Here is a 16,144-nt window from a genome sequence, read left to right as displayed (position 1 = left end):
CCTCCCAGGGCGTGCCACCCAGGGCGCTCCTACGCAAGCATTTACTGGGGGGCCTGACACTGCTGCCTCCCCGGGCTCACTGAGGAGACGAGGTGGTTCCTATGAGCCGCATTTCACAAAGGGGCAGGGGTGTCTCCGTGAGCAGGAGCAGGAGGCACCTGTTTAAGGTCACACAGCAAAGGAGAGTAGAAGCCAGAGGCTGCCAAACTCCTCTGCAGGAGCCCACACCTGCCTAACACCAGGCAGGCCTGGGGGAAGTCCCTCCTCTGGTCGGGGAGGCGAAACAGAGAGGCCGGCCCCTCTCCGCCAGCTCCTGCAGGTGTGTGTTGGGGTGGGGTGGGGGCGCTCCCCAGCAGCTGCGTCTCAGCCAGGCACACACACCTCGCGGTAACACATATCCCCCACACAACCCAGCGCGCTCCACGCACAGGCTTCTTCCTGTGCACGCGCGCACAGACCCCAACACCTTTCCCTTTCCTGCCCTCAGCAGGGACGCTCCCACCCCCAGTCCCCAGCGGACGCAGTGGCCTCGGGAATCGTACACGCCTCCACGCCCCGCCGCGTGACGTCACGTGGGGTAGAGCCCTGAGACACTAAATGGTGGGGTGGGGGGAGGAAAGGGAAGGCGGCAGAGCTCCCCGAGCCGGGACAGTCACTTACTCTCCAGGCAGTGGGGCCCGACACAGACCACGCCGCCCCTGCCAGCCCGCCTCGCACGCCCTCGGAAGCGCAGGCTCCCGGCGCTGCGCTGGAGGGCTCCCCGGCACCCCAGCCTCCCGTCCCCAGCCCGCTGCACCTCCAGGCCCCCCTTACCCTTGAGAGGCACCAGGAGTTGTCGCGGGGGGGCCTCGGGAAATTCCCCGGACCCCTGTGCCAGGAGGTGCCCGGTTCGCCCGCTCTTCACCCCCCGCCCCCCCCGAGGGCGGTGCCCGGGGGTGCTGCCCCATGGAGCGGGGAGGCGGGCGCCGTCTGCTCCGGGAGCCCTGACCCGAGTCGGAGTTGTGTGTCGCAGCCGCCCCGACCCCCCGCCGATCATGCGCCGGCGCCCCTGGCTCTCCAGTCCCACCGGGCTGTGAGCCCCCCATTCCCAGCCCGTCAGGGCCTGCGCGCCATGGGCAGCGCCCACCCTCGCCCCTGGCTTCGGCTTCGACCCCAGCCCCAGCCGCGGCCAGCGCTCTGGGTGCTCCTGTTCTTCCTACTGCTGCTGGCTGCTGCCATGCCCAGGTGAGCCCTCACCTCATGCTCCGCCCTCCTAGAGAGTTGAGACCCCGGGCCCCCCACAGGGGCCTCTGATGCTCTTGCTGGGGTAGAGGACCCTGGAAGAAGGGAGGGACAGGGTCATAGGCAAGTGCTAGTGCCCAACCAAAGGCAGTGAGCTCCCTCATAGGAGGGGGTTGGACTGGTGACAGGATATGGGCAGTCCAGGGAGACAAGGCAGTGCCCAGGAGTATGATGGCAACTAGGAGGGGAGGTGTGTGTGTGGGGGAGCAAGTGCCAGTCTGGAGTTCCTGTCCTGTGGGGGGAATGCACCCCCACCCCAGGAGTAAGCCCAAGCTGCCTCACTCCTTCCTGCAGCTCAGCCCCAGGTAGCGGCAGGGGTTGGAAGGCTGGAAGAGGGTAGCCCAGGTGGGATCAGTGAGAGACTGCAGCTGCAAGAGCTGTGTGTGTGTGTGTGTGTGTGTGTGTGTGTGTGTGTGCGTTTTCAATCGAGCCCAGGATCCCAGCAAACTGTGTTGGTAAACAGCAGTTTCTGTATGTGCCCATGTGTGCATGTGAAAGCTCATGGGTCAATGTATGTTAAGATGAACACATGTGTAAATGGGAGTGTCTTTGTGTGTGTGTTTGTAACTATGATGAAGTGTGCATGTGTGTAAGTGTGCTGGGGTTGGGTTTGTGTGTCTACCACAATGTGTGCAGAGGTGTGTCTGTGTGAATGTGACTGAAACATATCTGTGGGAGTGGGCTCCTGGGGAACCCTGTGTGTATGGGCATCTATGCCTGGGAATGTGCATAGGAAATACTGTGGCCACAGCATGGTGGATGTGTGTGCATTTGCACGTTTACCTGTGTGGGTGTGCAGCTAGCTGAGTGAGTCGCATTGAGCAGGATGATTGTGAGGAGGTCAAGGAAACAGGAATGTGGAGGAGTGTACTGATGGGCCCAACCTTCAGAAGCAGAGGTTGGAAGAGGGAGTGATTATGGCCTTTGGGACAGAGTGTGTGTTGTTAGATGGGGCTCTCCTGGTCCCCCCAAAACACGTACCCACTCCACCCCACATGTCTGCAGGTCAGCACCCAATGACATTCTGGACCTCCGCCTCCCCCCGGAGCCTGTGCTCAATGCCAACACAGTGTGCCTAACATTGCCAGGCCTGAGCCGGCGGCAGATGGAGGTGTGTGTGCGTCACCCTGATGTGGCTGCCTCAGCCATACAGGGCATCCAGATCGCTATCCACGAATGCCAACACCAATTCAGGGACCAGCGCTGGAACTGCTCAAGCCTGGAGACTCGCAACAAGATCCCCTATGAAAGTCCCATCTTCAGCAGAGGTAGCTGCCCCTCACCCCTGCCCCTGCCCCTGCCCCTCACCCCTCACCCCTGCCCCTGCCTGCCCCATCCAGCATCTCCACCTCAGAATCTATTCCCAGCCTTTTCTAACCCACTGCCTCAAGCTGGCATCCTCCCATCCCCACATGCCCATCTGCTGGCCGTGCTGCTTTCCTTCCTCTTCCTGGTCTCAGGCCATGGGGACAGAGAAATGGGGCAAATTTGTCTCCAGACTGGGCTGTTTAGGCTGAGAGTGGCAGGTTCCATGCCTGAGAACTAGACTCCTGGGTCATCCTGCCCTATCACTGACACTGCATATCTCAAACCCAGGAAATATCTGTACTTGTCGCTTGCCTCTACTTACCCTCTACTTAGAAAACCACATTTAGGATGGGGAGCCCATGAGGAAGAACCCAGAATCAGCATGAGGAGGGGTTGAGGAATTTTTCCAATGGTGCAGGTGGAGGCAGCCTGGACAGGTAAAAAGTCTGCCCTACTGCAGAAGCTCTTCCCGGCGGGGGACACCACCAGCCTGTGTGTCATCCCTGCTGCCTCTGGAAAACCCTCTCTGAATCAGAGGTGCTGGGTGTGTGTGTGCCTGTGTGTAGTGGCTCCTGCCAGCAGGCCTGGTAGGCCTGTCAACTCCTCTTCCCCTCACAGCTCAGAGGAGCCGCAGCCCATTCCCTGTCCTCCCTCCCCGACTTCTGGGTGACCCACCCTGACAATACCAGAGTGGCTTGGGCTGGGGACGGCAGGAGGTTTTGTCACTCACTTCTGCCTCGCACCCACCTCCTGGCCTGGTATCTCAGGCCTTTACTCAGATCTTTTGGGAAGGATGGGGGCCCTGCCTCTGGGATGGGCCTAGCTGGGTATCTATCTCCCCTCTCAGTGGCTTGTGTGGGACATTGTGGGCACCCCTTAGCCCTAGCTTCTTAGGTCTTGTCCAATTTTCAGTGGAGGTGGAGTAGGAGAGGTACGCATACACCTTGTAGCCTTGGGTCTTGAGGCTTCTTGGGGAGTCAGGCTGTACCTCAAATTCGGAAAACTCAGAAAGCCGAGGCCCTTCCCTTTTCATCAGGGCCCCTGCTTGCATCCCCTGGGCCCCCAAGTCAGGGGCCACCCCAGCCTCCACCAGCCGAGCCCCAGGCCGCCCGCCCCCCCCCGCCCCGCCCCGCCCCGCCCCCGCGCGCTCCCTCCTCCCTCCCCCGCGCGCCCCGGGCGCTGTTTCTACCCGGCCGAGCCCAGCCCGACGCGTGTGGCGGCATGCAGCCGCGAACTAATCCCCGCGGGCCGCGGCAGACGGCTCCCGGCCCCAGCCGCGCCGCTCTCAGAGGGCGCCCCCCGCCCTGCCCCGCGCTCCCGCCCCCTCCCGCCCCTCCAGCCGTCCAGGAGCGGCTGCCCGGGACCCCCGGGTCCTGCCCAGCTCGGGCCGCACTCTCCTCCTGTCCCGCCGCCCGCGCGCCGACACGAAGTGACTGGCCTCGGCACCATTCATGCCCCGGCTGGGCTGGGCCGGCGCTCACCGCCGCCGCGCGCCCGTTCCTACCCTCTGGTTTCTAGGTCGCCCGCGCTCTCCGCAGCCGCGTTTCCCTCCGGGGCCCTCGGGTACCCCATGAGGACTCCGTAGCCCTGGCTTTGGTTTCTGCCCGCTGGGGACCGGGGTAGGCGCGGAGGTTCTAACTTCTGCAGCTTCGGGTGAGGCAAGGCAAGCTCTGCATCCCTCTCCTCGGCCTTGGTATCCCCTCTGTCCTCCTGTTCCCTCTAGACCCAGTGAACCCAGGTGCCCTGAGAGCCTCGCTGGGTCAGGCCCGCGCGGCCTGCTGGAGGACCTTGGGGTCTTTGAAGCCTGGGGGAGAGTTCAGAGCGGCAGAACAGCGCAGGGCTGGCTGGGTGCCAGGCGCTCCCGGGTTCACCTGCAGTTTAATAAGCGCGAGGTGAGCTGGGGGGACGGGTGGAGGGAGGAGGTTAGGGCTGGAGAGGGACGACTTGCCGGGGCTAGCCAGGGCAGGGAGGTGCTCAGCATGGGGAGGGAGTGGGACAGTGGCTGCCCGGCTCCAGCCGCAGTAGCGGGGCTGGGCACTTTCCCTGGGCCTCAGGACACTGGCCTACCTCTGTGGTTTCCGCTCCCCAGCTCCCCATCAACGCCCCTCATTGCTACACCTCACACCTCATTTCTACCTCTTGCTTCTCAGAAGGGACTCTGGGCTTCTGGAAATAAATCTGCCAATCCTCTCCTCCACTGGCCACCACTGCACCCCTGACTCCACCTGCAGGTTCATCCTCCTGGGGGCAGTCATTTCTCAGTCCATCTTGGCCCATCTTCTGGAGGACTAGCTAAATTGGAATCTCATGAAGCCACCCACGGTGTCAACCAGCCCCTGGTCTACTTCCTTCCACCAGGAATCTCCTTTCTTTCCAAGTTACACATTGCCCATTGTGTGGGTCAGGTGACCTCCGTTTCCTCCAAGTGGAATGTCTGGGTGCTGATGCCTTTTCTGACCCATGTTATCAATGGGTTAGGATCCTGTTAAATGTGGATTCTGCCATGTTTAAACTTCAGACACTGCTTGGGTTGGGGTCCTGGGTCCCTTGGGCCTTCTTTAATGCTGTTACTATCATTGAATTGTCCTGACATCTTCCCTGAGATGAGCTGGGCTGGAGGGATGGAGTTTTGATAGAGGGAGGGGGAAGAGGGCTTGAGCATGTGAAGTGGACAAACCTGGGAAGGCGAGGCATGCAATAGGGCTTTGCCCAGCCAAGCAGAGGGGATGAAGGTGTGCTGGAGCTTAGGCCACGGGGGACAGGGACAGGGGCCTCCGGTAGGAAGAGAGAGGGTCAGAAAAAGCTGTGGGAGGGCCCCAAGTCCATGCTGGCTGCTTCACCTAGTTCAGGAGCAGCAATGACCTTAGTGCCAATGGCACTGGTAGCCCTAGCTTTTCGTGCTAAGAATCTAGATGGTTGGTTCCTGGGCTGGGTACTGGGCAGAACATCTGGTAGAGGGGAGTGGATCATTGTGAGGAACAGAGAACCCCTTCCCTCACTGTGGACACGAGGACTGGAGGAAATTTGAGGAGGGGGCAGCTGGGAGCTGGGCTCAGCACTGGAGGGAGAGGGGAGGAGAGGTCAGGGAGAGGTTTGATGGAGGGAAATGTAGTAGATTCACACAGCAGGCCCTGGGAGCTCTCACACAGTTTAGGTACTGTCTTCCCTAAGGCCCAGACCCATTTGGAACGGATGGAAAGAGAGGGCATGAGGCCCTGAAGCCATGCTCCCAGCCCAGGGGAAGCCAGCAGCCTGGGTTTCCAGGCTCTGCTCTCCATGGCCCTGGCTCATTTTTCTCCCACCTCCTTTTTACATTTATCCTCTTGGTTTTATGCCTAGGCCTCCAGGGATTGGGGTGGTGCTCAGATGGGGAAACCAAGGCATGGGCACTCATATCCCAGGATCACTTAAGGTTCTATTATTCTAATGATACCCAATTAATTAGCCAACATATACTAAGCACCTGCTGTATGGGCACCGCTCAACCACATTTTATCCGTGCTTTAGGACCCCCAAACAGTCCCCATATTGTAGGTCCTATCATTAGTATCATTTTACAAATGAAGCTAAGAGAAGCTGGGTAACTTGCCGTTAGTCACACAGCTTGAAAGTGAGCCATAGAGCTAGGAGTCAAATGCAGGCCAGCTGACTTTAAAGTTTGCACCCAATCCCCTTTTATACTATCTCCCAAGTTGCAAGGCCAACATGAAGTCCCACTGTGTACCCAGAGAGGTGAGCTGGTGCAATGGAAGAGCATGCCAAGAAATGAAACTGACATGCATATGTGCGTGCGCGCGCGCGCGCGCGCGCGCGCACACACACACACACACACCAAACACCTACTCCTGTTTTTACATATGTGTGGCTCCATTCAGTGTCACGCCTAAGTGTTCCCACATGCACACTAGTCTCTCTCTCTCTGCCCAGGCACATGAGCAATGCGCACATTATTTGCGTGGAGAGAATGGAGACCAGACCTCTCCCCTTCCCTCCCTCTTTGACTTGAATGGGTAGGGCTCAAGCTTCTCTAACCCCTTCTAGTTTCCATTGGCTCCTGAATCCTCTCTCCTCCACCATCCCCTGCCCTCCAAACCTCCTCCCCCAGCCCCTTCCCAGCCGTTGGCTGCTGTGGCCTGTAGCAGCAGCTGACTCCACTTAGATGCTGGCAGTCCCTGTCCCAGATCAAAGGCAGGGCGGCTAATTGTGTGTCTTAACGAGCCCCCCTCTCCCTGCTCCGGGCAGCCCAGCTGGCCATGGCCCCACCCGCTCCCCCTCCAGCTGGCCAGATGGCACAGTGCCTGTGTCTGCCCCAGACAGTTGGGGCCAGAACCGAAACTGGGGCCCTGAACAGGAGCTGGGGGCAGACCCAGTGGGCTGGACTTCTATGAGGCCTGGATACTTGCAGCAGTGGGTGGCCACACAGGCCCTGCCTTGTCACCTTTGCACGTGGCTATGACAGCTGTCAGAGGCCACAGGGTGGTGTAGGGAAGGTGTCTTTAGCTGCACGGGGTAGGGGTGTACTCTGCAGCGGTGGGGTACATTTCTCCAGATTTCCCCAGGCTTACCCTTAAATGTGACAGGGCCTAGAAGATGGTGGTCGGCCCTGCACACCTCCCCGGACAAACCTCATCCTCTTTCCTGGTGCCATGCACAGACAAGGTGATAGGAACTAGAAACTGAGCTACCTGGGTTTCCTTCTCAGCAGCAGGACTCCCATGGAGTCGCATGTCCTACAATAGAAAGATGCCAGACCTGGGAGCTGGGAGAGCTGGGTCTGGATGCAGCTCCATAGCCCCTGTGACCTGTGTTTTCTCCTTTTGCATAATGTGTGTGTGTTTGGTAGTGGTGGCAGTGTCTGTGTGGAGGTGATTTCTGAGGCCTGGGCTGCCTCTGGAGGTCTGAGTATTGCCATGTGTCCTAGGAGCAGGCTGATGACTCCCCAGCAATAAGAGAAGTGCTCGGAGTTCCACAGATAAAAGGCAAGGGATAAATGCAGGGTGTGCTTCCCAGGAGCTTGGTTCCATCCTCCTTCTCCTTAGGTTCCACTTTCCCAGGGCAGTTTCTACTCCTCTGCATCTCCTGCTAATTCCCAGTATCCCCATAGAAGGTTCCAGCCCCATCCCCAACCCCTCTTCTCTGCTCATAGCTGAATTCCTTATGGAAAAATGTACTGAGATACCATAAGCTGGAAAGAGACAGAGACAGTCTGCTTCACAGGCATCTGGTGGTCCAAGTGACCTGTTCTAAAATGGGTCATGAGCTGCTGGGCTTTGTCCCTGATCAGGGTGAAACAAAAAACAATGACCCAAAAAATGCAGCAGGATTGAGTGAGGTCAGATAGGAGAAAGAACTTCTCAGTAATAGCTAATGTTGGAGTAATACTTCCTCAATTAGTAAGGCACTATTCTAAGCACTTTAAATTTACCAATTCATTTAATTCTTGGAACAACAATGAGGCAGATAATAGCCCTATTTTACAGATAAGGAAACTGAGGCACAAGGAGGTTAAGTCACTTGGCCAAGGTCACATAGCTATTAGCAGCTAGTAAGTGGAAGAGCCAAGATTTGAAGCAAACTGGTTTCAGGAATCAGTTCTTAACTACTAAACAGCTTGTTCTGTTTCTTTCTGTTTTTTGTTTTGTTTTTCTGTTTGTTTTTTGTTGTTTTTTTTGTTTGTTTGTGTTTTTGGCAGGAAGGGGAGGACAGGGCTCTGTGATGCAGCAGGTGAGGATTAAGGTGGATTGGCCTAGGCCTCTGGCTTCTCTTGCTGCCTGCCCTCTCTCTGGTGTGCGGAGGCTGGTCGGAGACTTGTACCAGAACTTGTTCCTAGCTGGTCCATTCTCAGATGCAGAATAAGCAAAAGATAGCCTGCATGTCTGATAATGCGACCCTCCTTTGCAAGTAGGCCTCCCCCTGCCACAGGTCCAGGTGTTCCCAGAGAAAGGCTCAGGCTGGAGCACCAAGAAGGAAGGCATTGTGGACAAGCCAGTGGGCAGGCCGGCCCAACCGCAGCCCCCAAGAGTGGCTTGGTCAGGGAGAGTCTGTGCCTCCTGAACATCTGGTGGAAGGTATCTGCCTCAGCTTGCCCTTCCTTCTCCATGTTCAACACTGCTACATGCCAGACCCCATGCAGGACCCTGGGCTTCCCTCTAGCATCCCTCCAACAGCCTCTTCAGCTGACCTGGATGGATCACAGGCAAGGTGGCTGGGTAGCACCCATTTCTGAGTGGCTTTCAGGGATGTCCTGTGGACAAGGAAGGGGAAGCCCTGGTGACCCATTTCTTTGCCTCTGGAGTCTGGTCATTAGGGAAGGTCCTATGCTGTGCCTAAGATGGGCATGCACCTATCAGGCTATCTTGGGGCAGGGAGCATTAGGAGCTGACCGTCTCTTCTGACTTACCCTGCTGCCCATTGACATTGCTCCTCAGGCCTGGAATTTCATCATCGACTATTTATTCTTTTTTTCCCCCAAAATTGTGTATATGAAATATCATTTTATTTATTTATTTATTTAAATAGGTTTTTGGGGAACAGGTTGTGTTTGGTTACATGAATAAGTTATTTAGTGGTGATTTCTGAGATTTTGGTGCACCCATCACCCGAGCAGTGTACACTGTACCTAATGTGTAGTCTTTGATCTCTCACCTCACACCCACCCTTTCCCCGAGTCCCCGAAGTCCATTGTGTCATTCTTATGACTTTGCATCCTCATAGCTTAGTTTCCACTTATAAGTGAGAACATACGATATTTGGTTTTCCATTCCTGAGTTACTTCACTTAGAATAATAGTCTCAAATTCCATCCAGGTTGCTGTGAATGCCATTGTTTTGTTCCTTTTTATGGCTGAGGAGTATTCTGTGACATATGTATACCGCAATTTCTTTATCTACTTGTTGGTTGATGGGCATTGGGGCTGGTACCATGTTTTTGTAATTACAAATTGTGCTGCTATAAACATGCGTGTGCAAGTATCTTTTTCTTTCTTTTTTTTTTTTTGAGGTGGAGTCTCGCTCTATTGCCCGGGCTGGAGTGCAGTGGCCGGATCTCAGATCACTGCAAGCTCTGCCTCCCGGGTTTACGCCATTCTCCTGCCTCAGCCTCTCGAGTGGCTGGGACTACAGGTGCCCACCACCTCGCCTGGCTAGTTTTCTGTATTTCTTAGTAGAGATGGGGTTTCACTGGGTTAGCCAGGATGGTCTCGATCTCCTGACCTCGTGATCCGCCCGTCTCGGCCTCCCAAAGTGCTGGGATTACAGGCTTGAGCCACCGCGCCCGGCCGCAAGTATCTTTTTCATATAATGACTTCTTTTCTTCTGGGTAGATACCCAGTAGTGGGATTGCTGGATCAAATGGTAGTTCTACTTTTAGTTCTTTGAGGAATCTCCACACTGTTTTCCATAGTGGTTGTACTAGTTTACATTCCCACCAGCAACATCACTGGCAATGAATTCTTTAGGTTAAACATTGCCCTCATTCTGTGGGCTTATTTTAAAATTGCAGATACCACCGTGAAAGGTAATAGATTAAGTCCCTGATTGTAAAAAGAATGTGTTTAGCAGATACTTTCTGCCCTACAGTAGAGATGTAGACACACAAATTCTGAGTTTACTAAAGGTGATGTTAAAGAATAGGAGAAGGGCGTACAAAAAGCAGAGGGCTATTGGGAAGCTTCCCTCCCACCCCACCAGGTTCTGTGTGCAGAAGAACTGGCTTCTGGCGTGATTGCTGCCCTTCTTTGACTCTGTGTCCTTGCATACTGGGCTTGCATACTGTCCTTGCATACTGAGCCCCATCTAACAACACACACTGTCTCCTACATACCGGGCTTCAGTTTCTCCTTGGGATGATGAGAAGGGTGGGCTGGAGAATGGGGTGTCGAGGCCCCTCCAGAGTCCATGTATTCTGGGTCTTTAACCACAGGTTTCCGAGAGAGCGCTTTTGCCTACGCCATCGCGGCAGCTGGTGTTGTACACGCCGTGTCCAATGCGTGTGCCCTGGGCAAACTAAAGGCCTGTGGCTGCGACGCGTCCCGGCGAGGGGATGAGGAGGCCTTCCGTAGGAAGCTGCACCGCCTACAACTGGACGCACTGCAGCGTGGTAAGGGCCTGAGCCATGGGGTCCCGGAACACCCAGCCCTGCCCACAGCCAGCCCAGGCCTGCAGGACTCCTGGGAGTGGGGCGGCTGCAGCCCCGACATGGGCTTCGGGGAGCGCTTCTCTAAGGACTTTCTGGACTCCCGGGAGCCTCACAGAGACATCCACGCAAGAATGAGGCTTCACAACAACCGAGTTGGGAGGCAGGTGAGAGCCCCACACCCAGGTCTGCTTCAAATCCCTTTGCCTAGGGCCTACCCCTTGCCCAGGCCTATCTCTCCTCTGAGGACCACATTGCTCCCGCATGTCACACCTTGGCAATCTTCTCATTGACCCTGTCTAACTCATTCAACAAGCATGCACTGAGTATGCCCTGTGCACCAGGCACTGGACTAGGCCTGGGGATACAAGGCTGAAACAAGCCCTGTTGCCCTGGATCAGCATACCACCTGCTGAGCAACCTGCTCCTCCTACTTCCTCGGGAGATCACCCAGGAGAAAGGACAGGGGTGCAGTCAGGACTGCAGGAGTCTAGGCCTGGCACTGCCATCTGACTCCTCCCCTGTGGAGTGAGAAGGTTGAACTAGATCATCCCTAAGGTTCCCCACAATGCTAATGTTCCATGATCCGGTGATCTCTCCCAGCCTTTCTGTGCAGTCTAGAATGAGGGATTCCTGCAAAGTAAGGGGTGTAAGTGAAGTTCCTAGGGTTCACTGGGGAACTGTGTTACGGTGCCTTCCTCCTTTATCCTCTGTCCTCAAATGCTCCTACTACCTCAAAGGTCATTCATTAAAAACAAATACATACACACATACATAAAAAAGTAGAAGAAAGGAAAGGGGTAAGAGGTTGCATTTATCGATTGCTTACTATGTGTTAGGCACTGTCTTGAGCACTTTCCTACATATTAACCTATTTAATCCTTACAACTACCTATGAGGTGGGCACTGTTATTAACCTTATGTTGAGATATGGAAACTGAGGCACGGATTGACCAAGAAGCTTACCCAAAATGATGCAACTAGTGAGAAGGTGGTCCAGGCAGCATTCATCCCCAGGAAGTTGACCTCTGAGCCTGTGCTCTTTTGTTCTACAGCGTTGAATCTGCACTCTGATGCTCTGTTGGCTCTCATGGTAGCTCAGCACTGTCCTTTCCTGAACATTCCACCTCCATCATCCCTTCTCTTGACTCTGCTCAGCCTGTTGAGGCCTTTTTCCTGGCTTCCTCTCACTCTGGCTGGCACCTTCTCCGTCTCACCCTCCTTTCTCTTGGCCTCTTAGCCCACGATGGGTCATCTTCCTGCACAAAGACTCCAAGCTGATTCAGCAATTCCCATCCTCACTTAGAGGCGGGGTAAACTGAGGCACACTTACCCTTGGGTCATGTCCAGCTCCCACCCAGCCTGCCTTGTACAGCTCTTTTCCCAAGCTTCACCGCCATCCCAGCCCATACCAACGGTGCCTCCTCCTCGTTAAACTGGTTAATTAATGGCTGCTGCCCGTGGGAAGCAGATGTTCTGGAGCTGTTGGCCTGGGGAGGCACTGGGCTGGTTCCCACGTGGTGCTGACAGCACAGGCTGCACATGCACGCTGAGAAGCCCTTTCAGACTTCGAGGGGAAGGCACCCTCTCTTATGGCCCTGCCCTACTGCCCAAGTTTAAGGGCCCTGGATCATTGCTGTCCCTGTCTCAGAGTGTGTTTTCGGAGTAGACTGAGGGAAAGGAGGGGATGTGGCCAACTTCTTATGGGGTTTCTGGTGAAAATGTCAAAGGGTTCTTAGTGAGGAGACTCTAGACGAGGTTGTGAGCTGGGTTGGGGGTGGTTAGGTTTCATTCCCATAACCACCTCCCTTGGAGGCCTGAGGGCTTCTCCACTTTCACTGGGCTGTAGAGCCTGGCTCTCTCTGGTTCCTTTCTATATTCAGGTAGAGCTTTGGCCCCTGGTGGCGCTGGCTTTTCCTAGGAGGAACCATGGGTCTCAGCATAGTGCAGAATGAGTCCCAGGCAGCATAATCCGGGGGCAGTCTCCCCAGCACTTGTGCCCCTCCTTTGGCTCTCTACAAAGAGATGTAGGGGGAACGGGAAGGGGAAGCACTGAGAGGGGGACCAAGGCTTTCTCAAACTCACTGAACACCGCCCCCCACCCCAACACACACACACACACACACACACACACACACACACACACACACACACACACAACCTGGAGCGAGATACAACGGGGCCAGCACCCTCCTGCTCCTGGCCCCTACCCCAGGGGTGGCAGGAGAGGGAATTTCCCTGCCGATTTGGGATCCCCCTTCAGGAAGCAAGAGCCTCCAGCCCCAAGGGCCCCCTGCAGCTGCTGGAAAGGCGGGCAGGAGAGGAGGGGAGCCGGAAGGTGGGAATTCCCCCAGGGCCTGGCCTGGTGGGAGGTGGGTAGGAGAGGCAGAGGCAGAAGAGCAGGTACAGAAGTTTTTCTGACTGTCTGGTTGTGGGACCCTCGCTCGGGGCCTCAGCGTTTGCCTCTGTATAATGGGAGTGGGTTTCAGAAGCAGGCCAGACTCAGCGCTGGGAGGAGGGCAGTGGGGCTGGGCGCCGATGTCACCCCTCACGGTGCCTCCCTCCGCAGGCAGTGATGGAGAACATGCGGCGGAAGTGCAAGTGCCACGGCACGTCAGGCAGCTGCCAGCTCAAGACGTGCTGGCAGGTGACGCCCGAGTTCCGCACCGTGGGGGCGCTGCTGCGCAGCCGCTTCCACCGCGCCACGCTCATCCGGCCGCACAACCGCAACGGCGGCCAGCTGGAGCCGGGCCCAGCGGGGGCACCCTCGCCGGCTCCCGGCGCTCCCGGGCCGCGCCGCCGGGCCAGCCCCGCCGACCTGGTCTACTTCGAAAAGTCACCCGACTTCTGCGAGCGCGAGCCGCGCTTGGACTCGGCCGGCACCGTGGGCCGCCTGTGCAACAAGAGCAGTGCGGGCTCGGATGGCTGCGGCAGCATGTGCTGCGGCCGCGGCCACAACATCCTGCGCCAGACGCGCAGCGAGCGCTGCCACTGCCGCTTCCACTGGTGCTGCTTCGTGGTCTGCGAAGAGTGCCGCATCACCGAGTGGGTCAGCGTCTGCAAGTGAGCGGCCCGGGGTCCCCTGGGCCCTGAACGAGGTCCCCTCCTGGAGCCTGGCCCTCTGAGGCTTACGGCCTTGGCAAGGCAGCATCGCCTTGGCTCTTGGGAGAGGAGATTGGACCACATGATCTTACAGGAACCTCTCAGCTCTGAGGTCTGTGATCGCTGGACAGTCCAGGCCTGTCTGAACCCCACCACTCACTTCTGTGGGCTCTAGGACTTACTGGGTTCTTCCTGCCTCCCCTAAGCCCAGACAGTTCAGTTGGGCTGGGGTTTGCCCCATACACTAAAACAAGCGTCAGCCAGGCAACCCCTCAGTCTGTCTCCATCCTTTCACCCCTTCCCTGGAGATGGGAGGTAGGGAATGAATAGAAGCTGATGGGCAGAGAGAGGAGGATTAAAAAAAAGAAATAGACATAACTGAGCTGAAGTAATTCCATAAACGGCCCAGACACCCTCCCCTACCATTCCCCTCATCATTCATTTAACAAATATTTATTTTGCACTCTCTTTGCGGCACTCTGGGGGGCGTGGGGGTGGCAATGTGAGGCACTGGGGCCACAGATGTAAGTGAGACACAGCACTTGTCCTCTTGGAAGTTACATTCTTGCTGGGGGGAGGCATGGGCAATAAACAAGTAAATATACAAACAAGGTCATTTCAGACAATGCTGTGTGCAGGCTGCTGGGTGTAGGGGGATTTGTGGGGAGTGGGGCTCCTCAGACAAAGCCGCTGGTTCCTCAGGGAAGGCCTTTCTGAGTGGTGATACCCATGCTGGGACCTGCACCATAAGCCATGCAAAGAGTACGGGTAAGGGCATTCCAGGCAGAGGCCATATGAAGGCAGACAGTGTGAGCTGAGAAAGATCTCTGCCTGCTGGAGGAACAGCAGAGGGGCCATTGTGATTGCAGTGAAGAAATCAAGGGACAGACTAGCAAGGGAAGTATTCAGAGGGTGGGCAAAAGTCACATCGTGTGTCTTTCTAAACCAAGGTAAGGAGTTGGGATTTTATTAAAGAGGAATGGGAACCTTGAGATTCTTAAGCAGTGGAGTGTCATGGTCCAAGTCTCACGTGGATCGCTGATGGGGAACAGGCTGAAGGGGGATGAGGTGACAGCTGGTAAGCCAGTGAGGAATAACAACTATCTTCTAAATCAGAGATGGGGCTTGGACTGGTTGGAAGCAGTGGGGATGTTGAGAAGGGCTCTGGTGCCAGAGCTCTAACCGCCCACCTTGTGCCTGAGCCCTCTGCCACAAGCCAGGACGAGTGGCCGTGCCCAGCAGCAACTGTCTGCAGAGACAGGAGGCACTCAGAGGAGTAATCCTGGGCAAGACCCAGCTCAGCCCAGCCCAGCGCCCCGGGGAGCAGGTGGGGCCAGGAGGCGCGGCTGGGAAAAGGGTGGCGGAGGAGGGCCCGGAGACTCACTGTCTGGATTCTGGTCTCTCTGAGTCCAGGCAGGGTATATAAGTAAGGTACAGGGGGCACATTCTTCCTGGGTCTCTTGTGCTCCCAGATCCCCACATCAGGGTGCTCCTTAGCAGGTCAGCAATCCCTCCCCACCCTCATGTCCCCATGAGGACACTGTTGAGCAGTTTGTGTCCAGTGTTGCACTCTCCTTGGTTCTTGGATCTGATGTTTTTCTGGAACAGACCCTCAAGAAGGAGGGAGTGAGGTCAGGATCTCAGGGAAAGAACACAACCTACTGCATCCAGGCCTCATGCTGCTCACACTTGGGGATCCTGCTGGCTGCCTCAATTTACCCTAGAATAGCACCCCTCTTGATGAACCAGGCAAGGACGAAGACTTATTCCTTTCCCCAGTGACCAGCCTGCACAAATTCTCCGTATTTTCCACCCCTCATCCATGTCTCCTTACCCCTGGGTAGGAATGAGAAGGAAAGGGGGGCCTCTTAGTGATACACCCCAGTAGGCCCACCAGCTGGGAGATTTGCCCCCATGAGCTTGCCCCTCATCTCCTTCCCCTTCAAATGCCAGCAGCTCGCAGGCATGCCTATGGTAGTGGGGCCTTCCAAATGCTCAGCTCTGCTGCTTCTCTGGAGGACAGGGTTTCTTTCCCCATCCCCCAAAAGACAGCCCCACAAGCGGGCGGGTGAGAGTCCCCCAGGAGGAGGGGTAGGCAGGAGCAACCAGACACACCTGCCTCATTCCTTTCCTCTTGATCACCTAGGAGAGCTGTGGGGGCTGGGTTTTCCACCCCCTTCCTCCCTCCCATCCCAGAAAGGAGGAGAGAAGAGGTGGGGTAAATGGAGGCCTGGGGTTGAGGGGGTGCTGCCATGCCCAGCAGTGTCCACTGCAACATTAGTCCTGGCCTAACCCTCCTCTGCCTTCGAGGCTTAAGGAG

The 16,144-nt window shown here is 56.4% G+C and overlaps 3 protein-coding genes across 3 annotated transcripts in view; 2 read left to right on the top strand and 1 right to left on the bottom strand.

Moving 5' to 3' along the window:
• The window catches only part of RNF25 (ring finger protein 25), a 316,906-nt gene that overhangs the window by 218,496 nt on the left and 82,266 nt on the right, over positions 1-16,144 (bottom strand). The gene's annotated exons all lie outside the window — the stretch shown is intronic.
• The window catches only part of CDK5R2 (cyclin dependent kinase 5 regulatory subunit 2), a 129,588-nt gene that overhangs the window by 49,287 nt on the left and 64,157 nt on the right, over positions 1-16,144 (top strand). The gene's annotated exons all lie outside the window — the stretch shown is intronic.
• On the top strand, positions 442-14,435 carry WNT10A (Wnt family member 10A). Its single transcript, XM_050752436.1, has 4 exons — positions 442-1,224; positions 2,287-2,549; positions 10,510-10,889; positions 13,292-14,435. Exons 1-4 carry the CDS (start codon positions 1,112-1,114, stop codon positions 13,787-13,789), a joined length of 1,254 nt encoding a protein of 417 aa, XP_050608393.1. The 5' UTR covers positions 442-1,111; the 3' UTR covers positions 13,790-14,435.

Source organism: Macaca thibetana, chromosome 12 (genome assembly GCF_024542745.1).
Source record: "Macaca thibetana thibetana isolate TM-01 chromosome 12, ASM2454274v1, whole genome shotgun sequence".
NCBI classification, from domain to species: Eukaryota; Metazoa; Chordata; class Mammalia; order Primates; family Cercopithecidae; genus Macaca; species Macaca thibetana.
Note: the sequence above shows the minus strand (reverse complement) of the source record. Positions and strands in the feature narration are given on the sequence as shown.

Coding starts and splice junctions, on each gene's coding strand:
- WNT10A (XM_050752436.1), top strand. CDS start 1,112: ATGGGCAGCGCCCACCCTCGCCCCTGGCTTCGGCTTCGACCCCAGCCC. Junction 1,225..2,286: donor CTGGCTGCTGCCATGCCCAG/GTGAGCCCTCAC, acceptor ACATGTCTGCAG/GTCAGCACCCAATGACATTC. Junction 2,550..10,509: donor AAGTCCCATCTTCAGCAGAG/GTAGCTGCCCCT, acceptor CTTTAACCACAG/GTTTCCGAGAGAGCGCTTTT.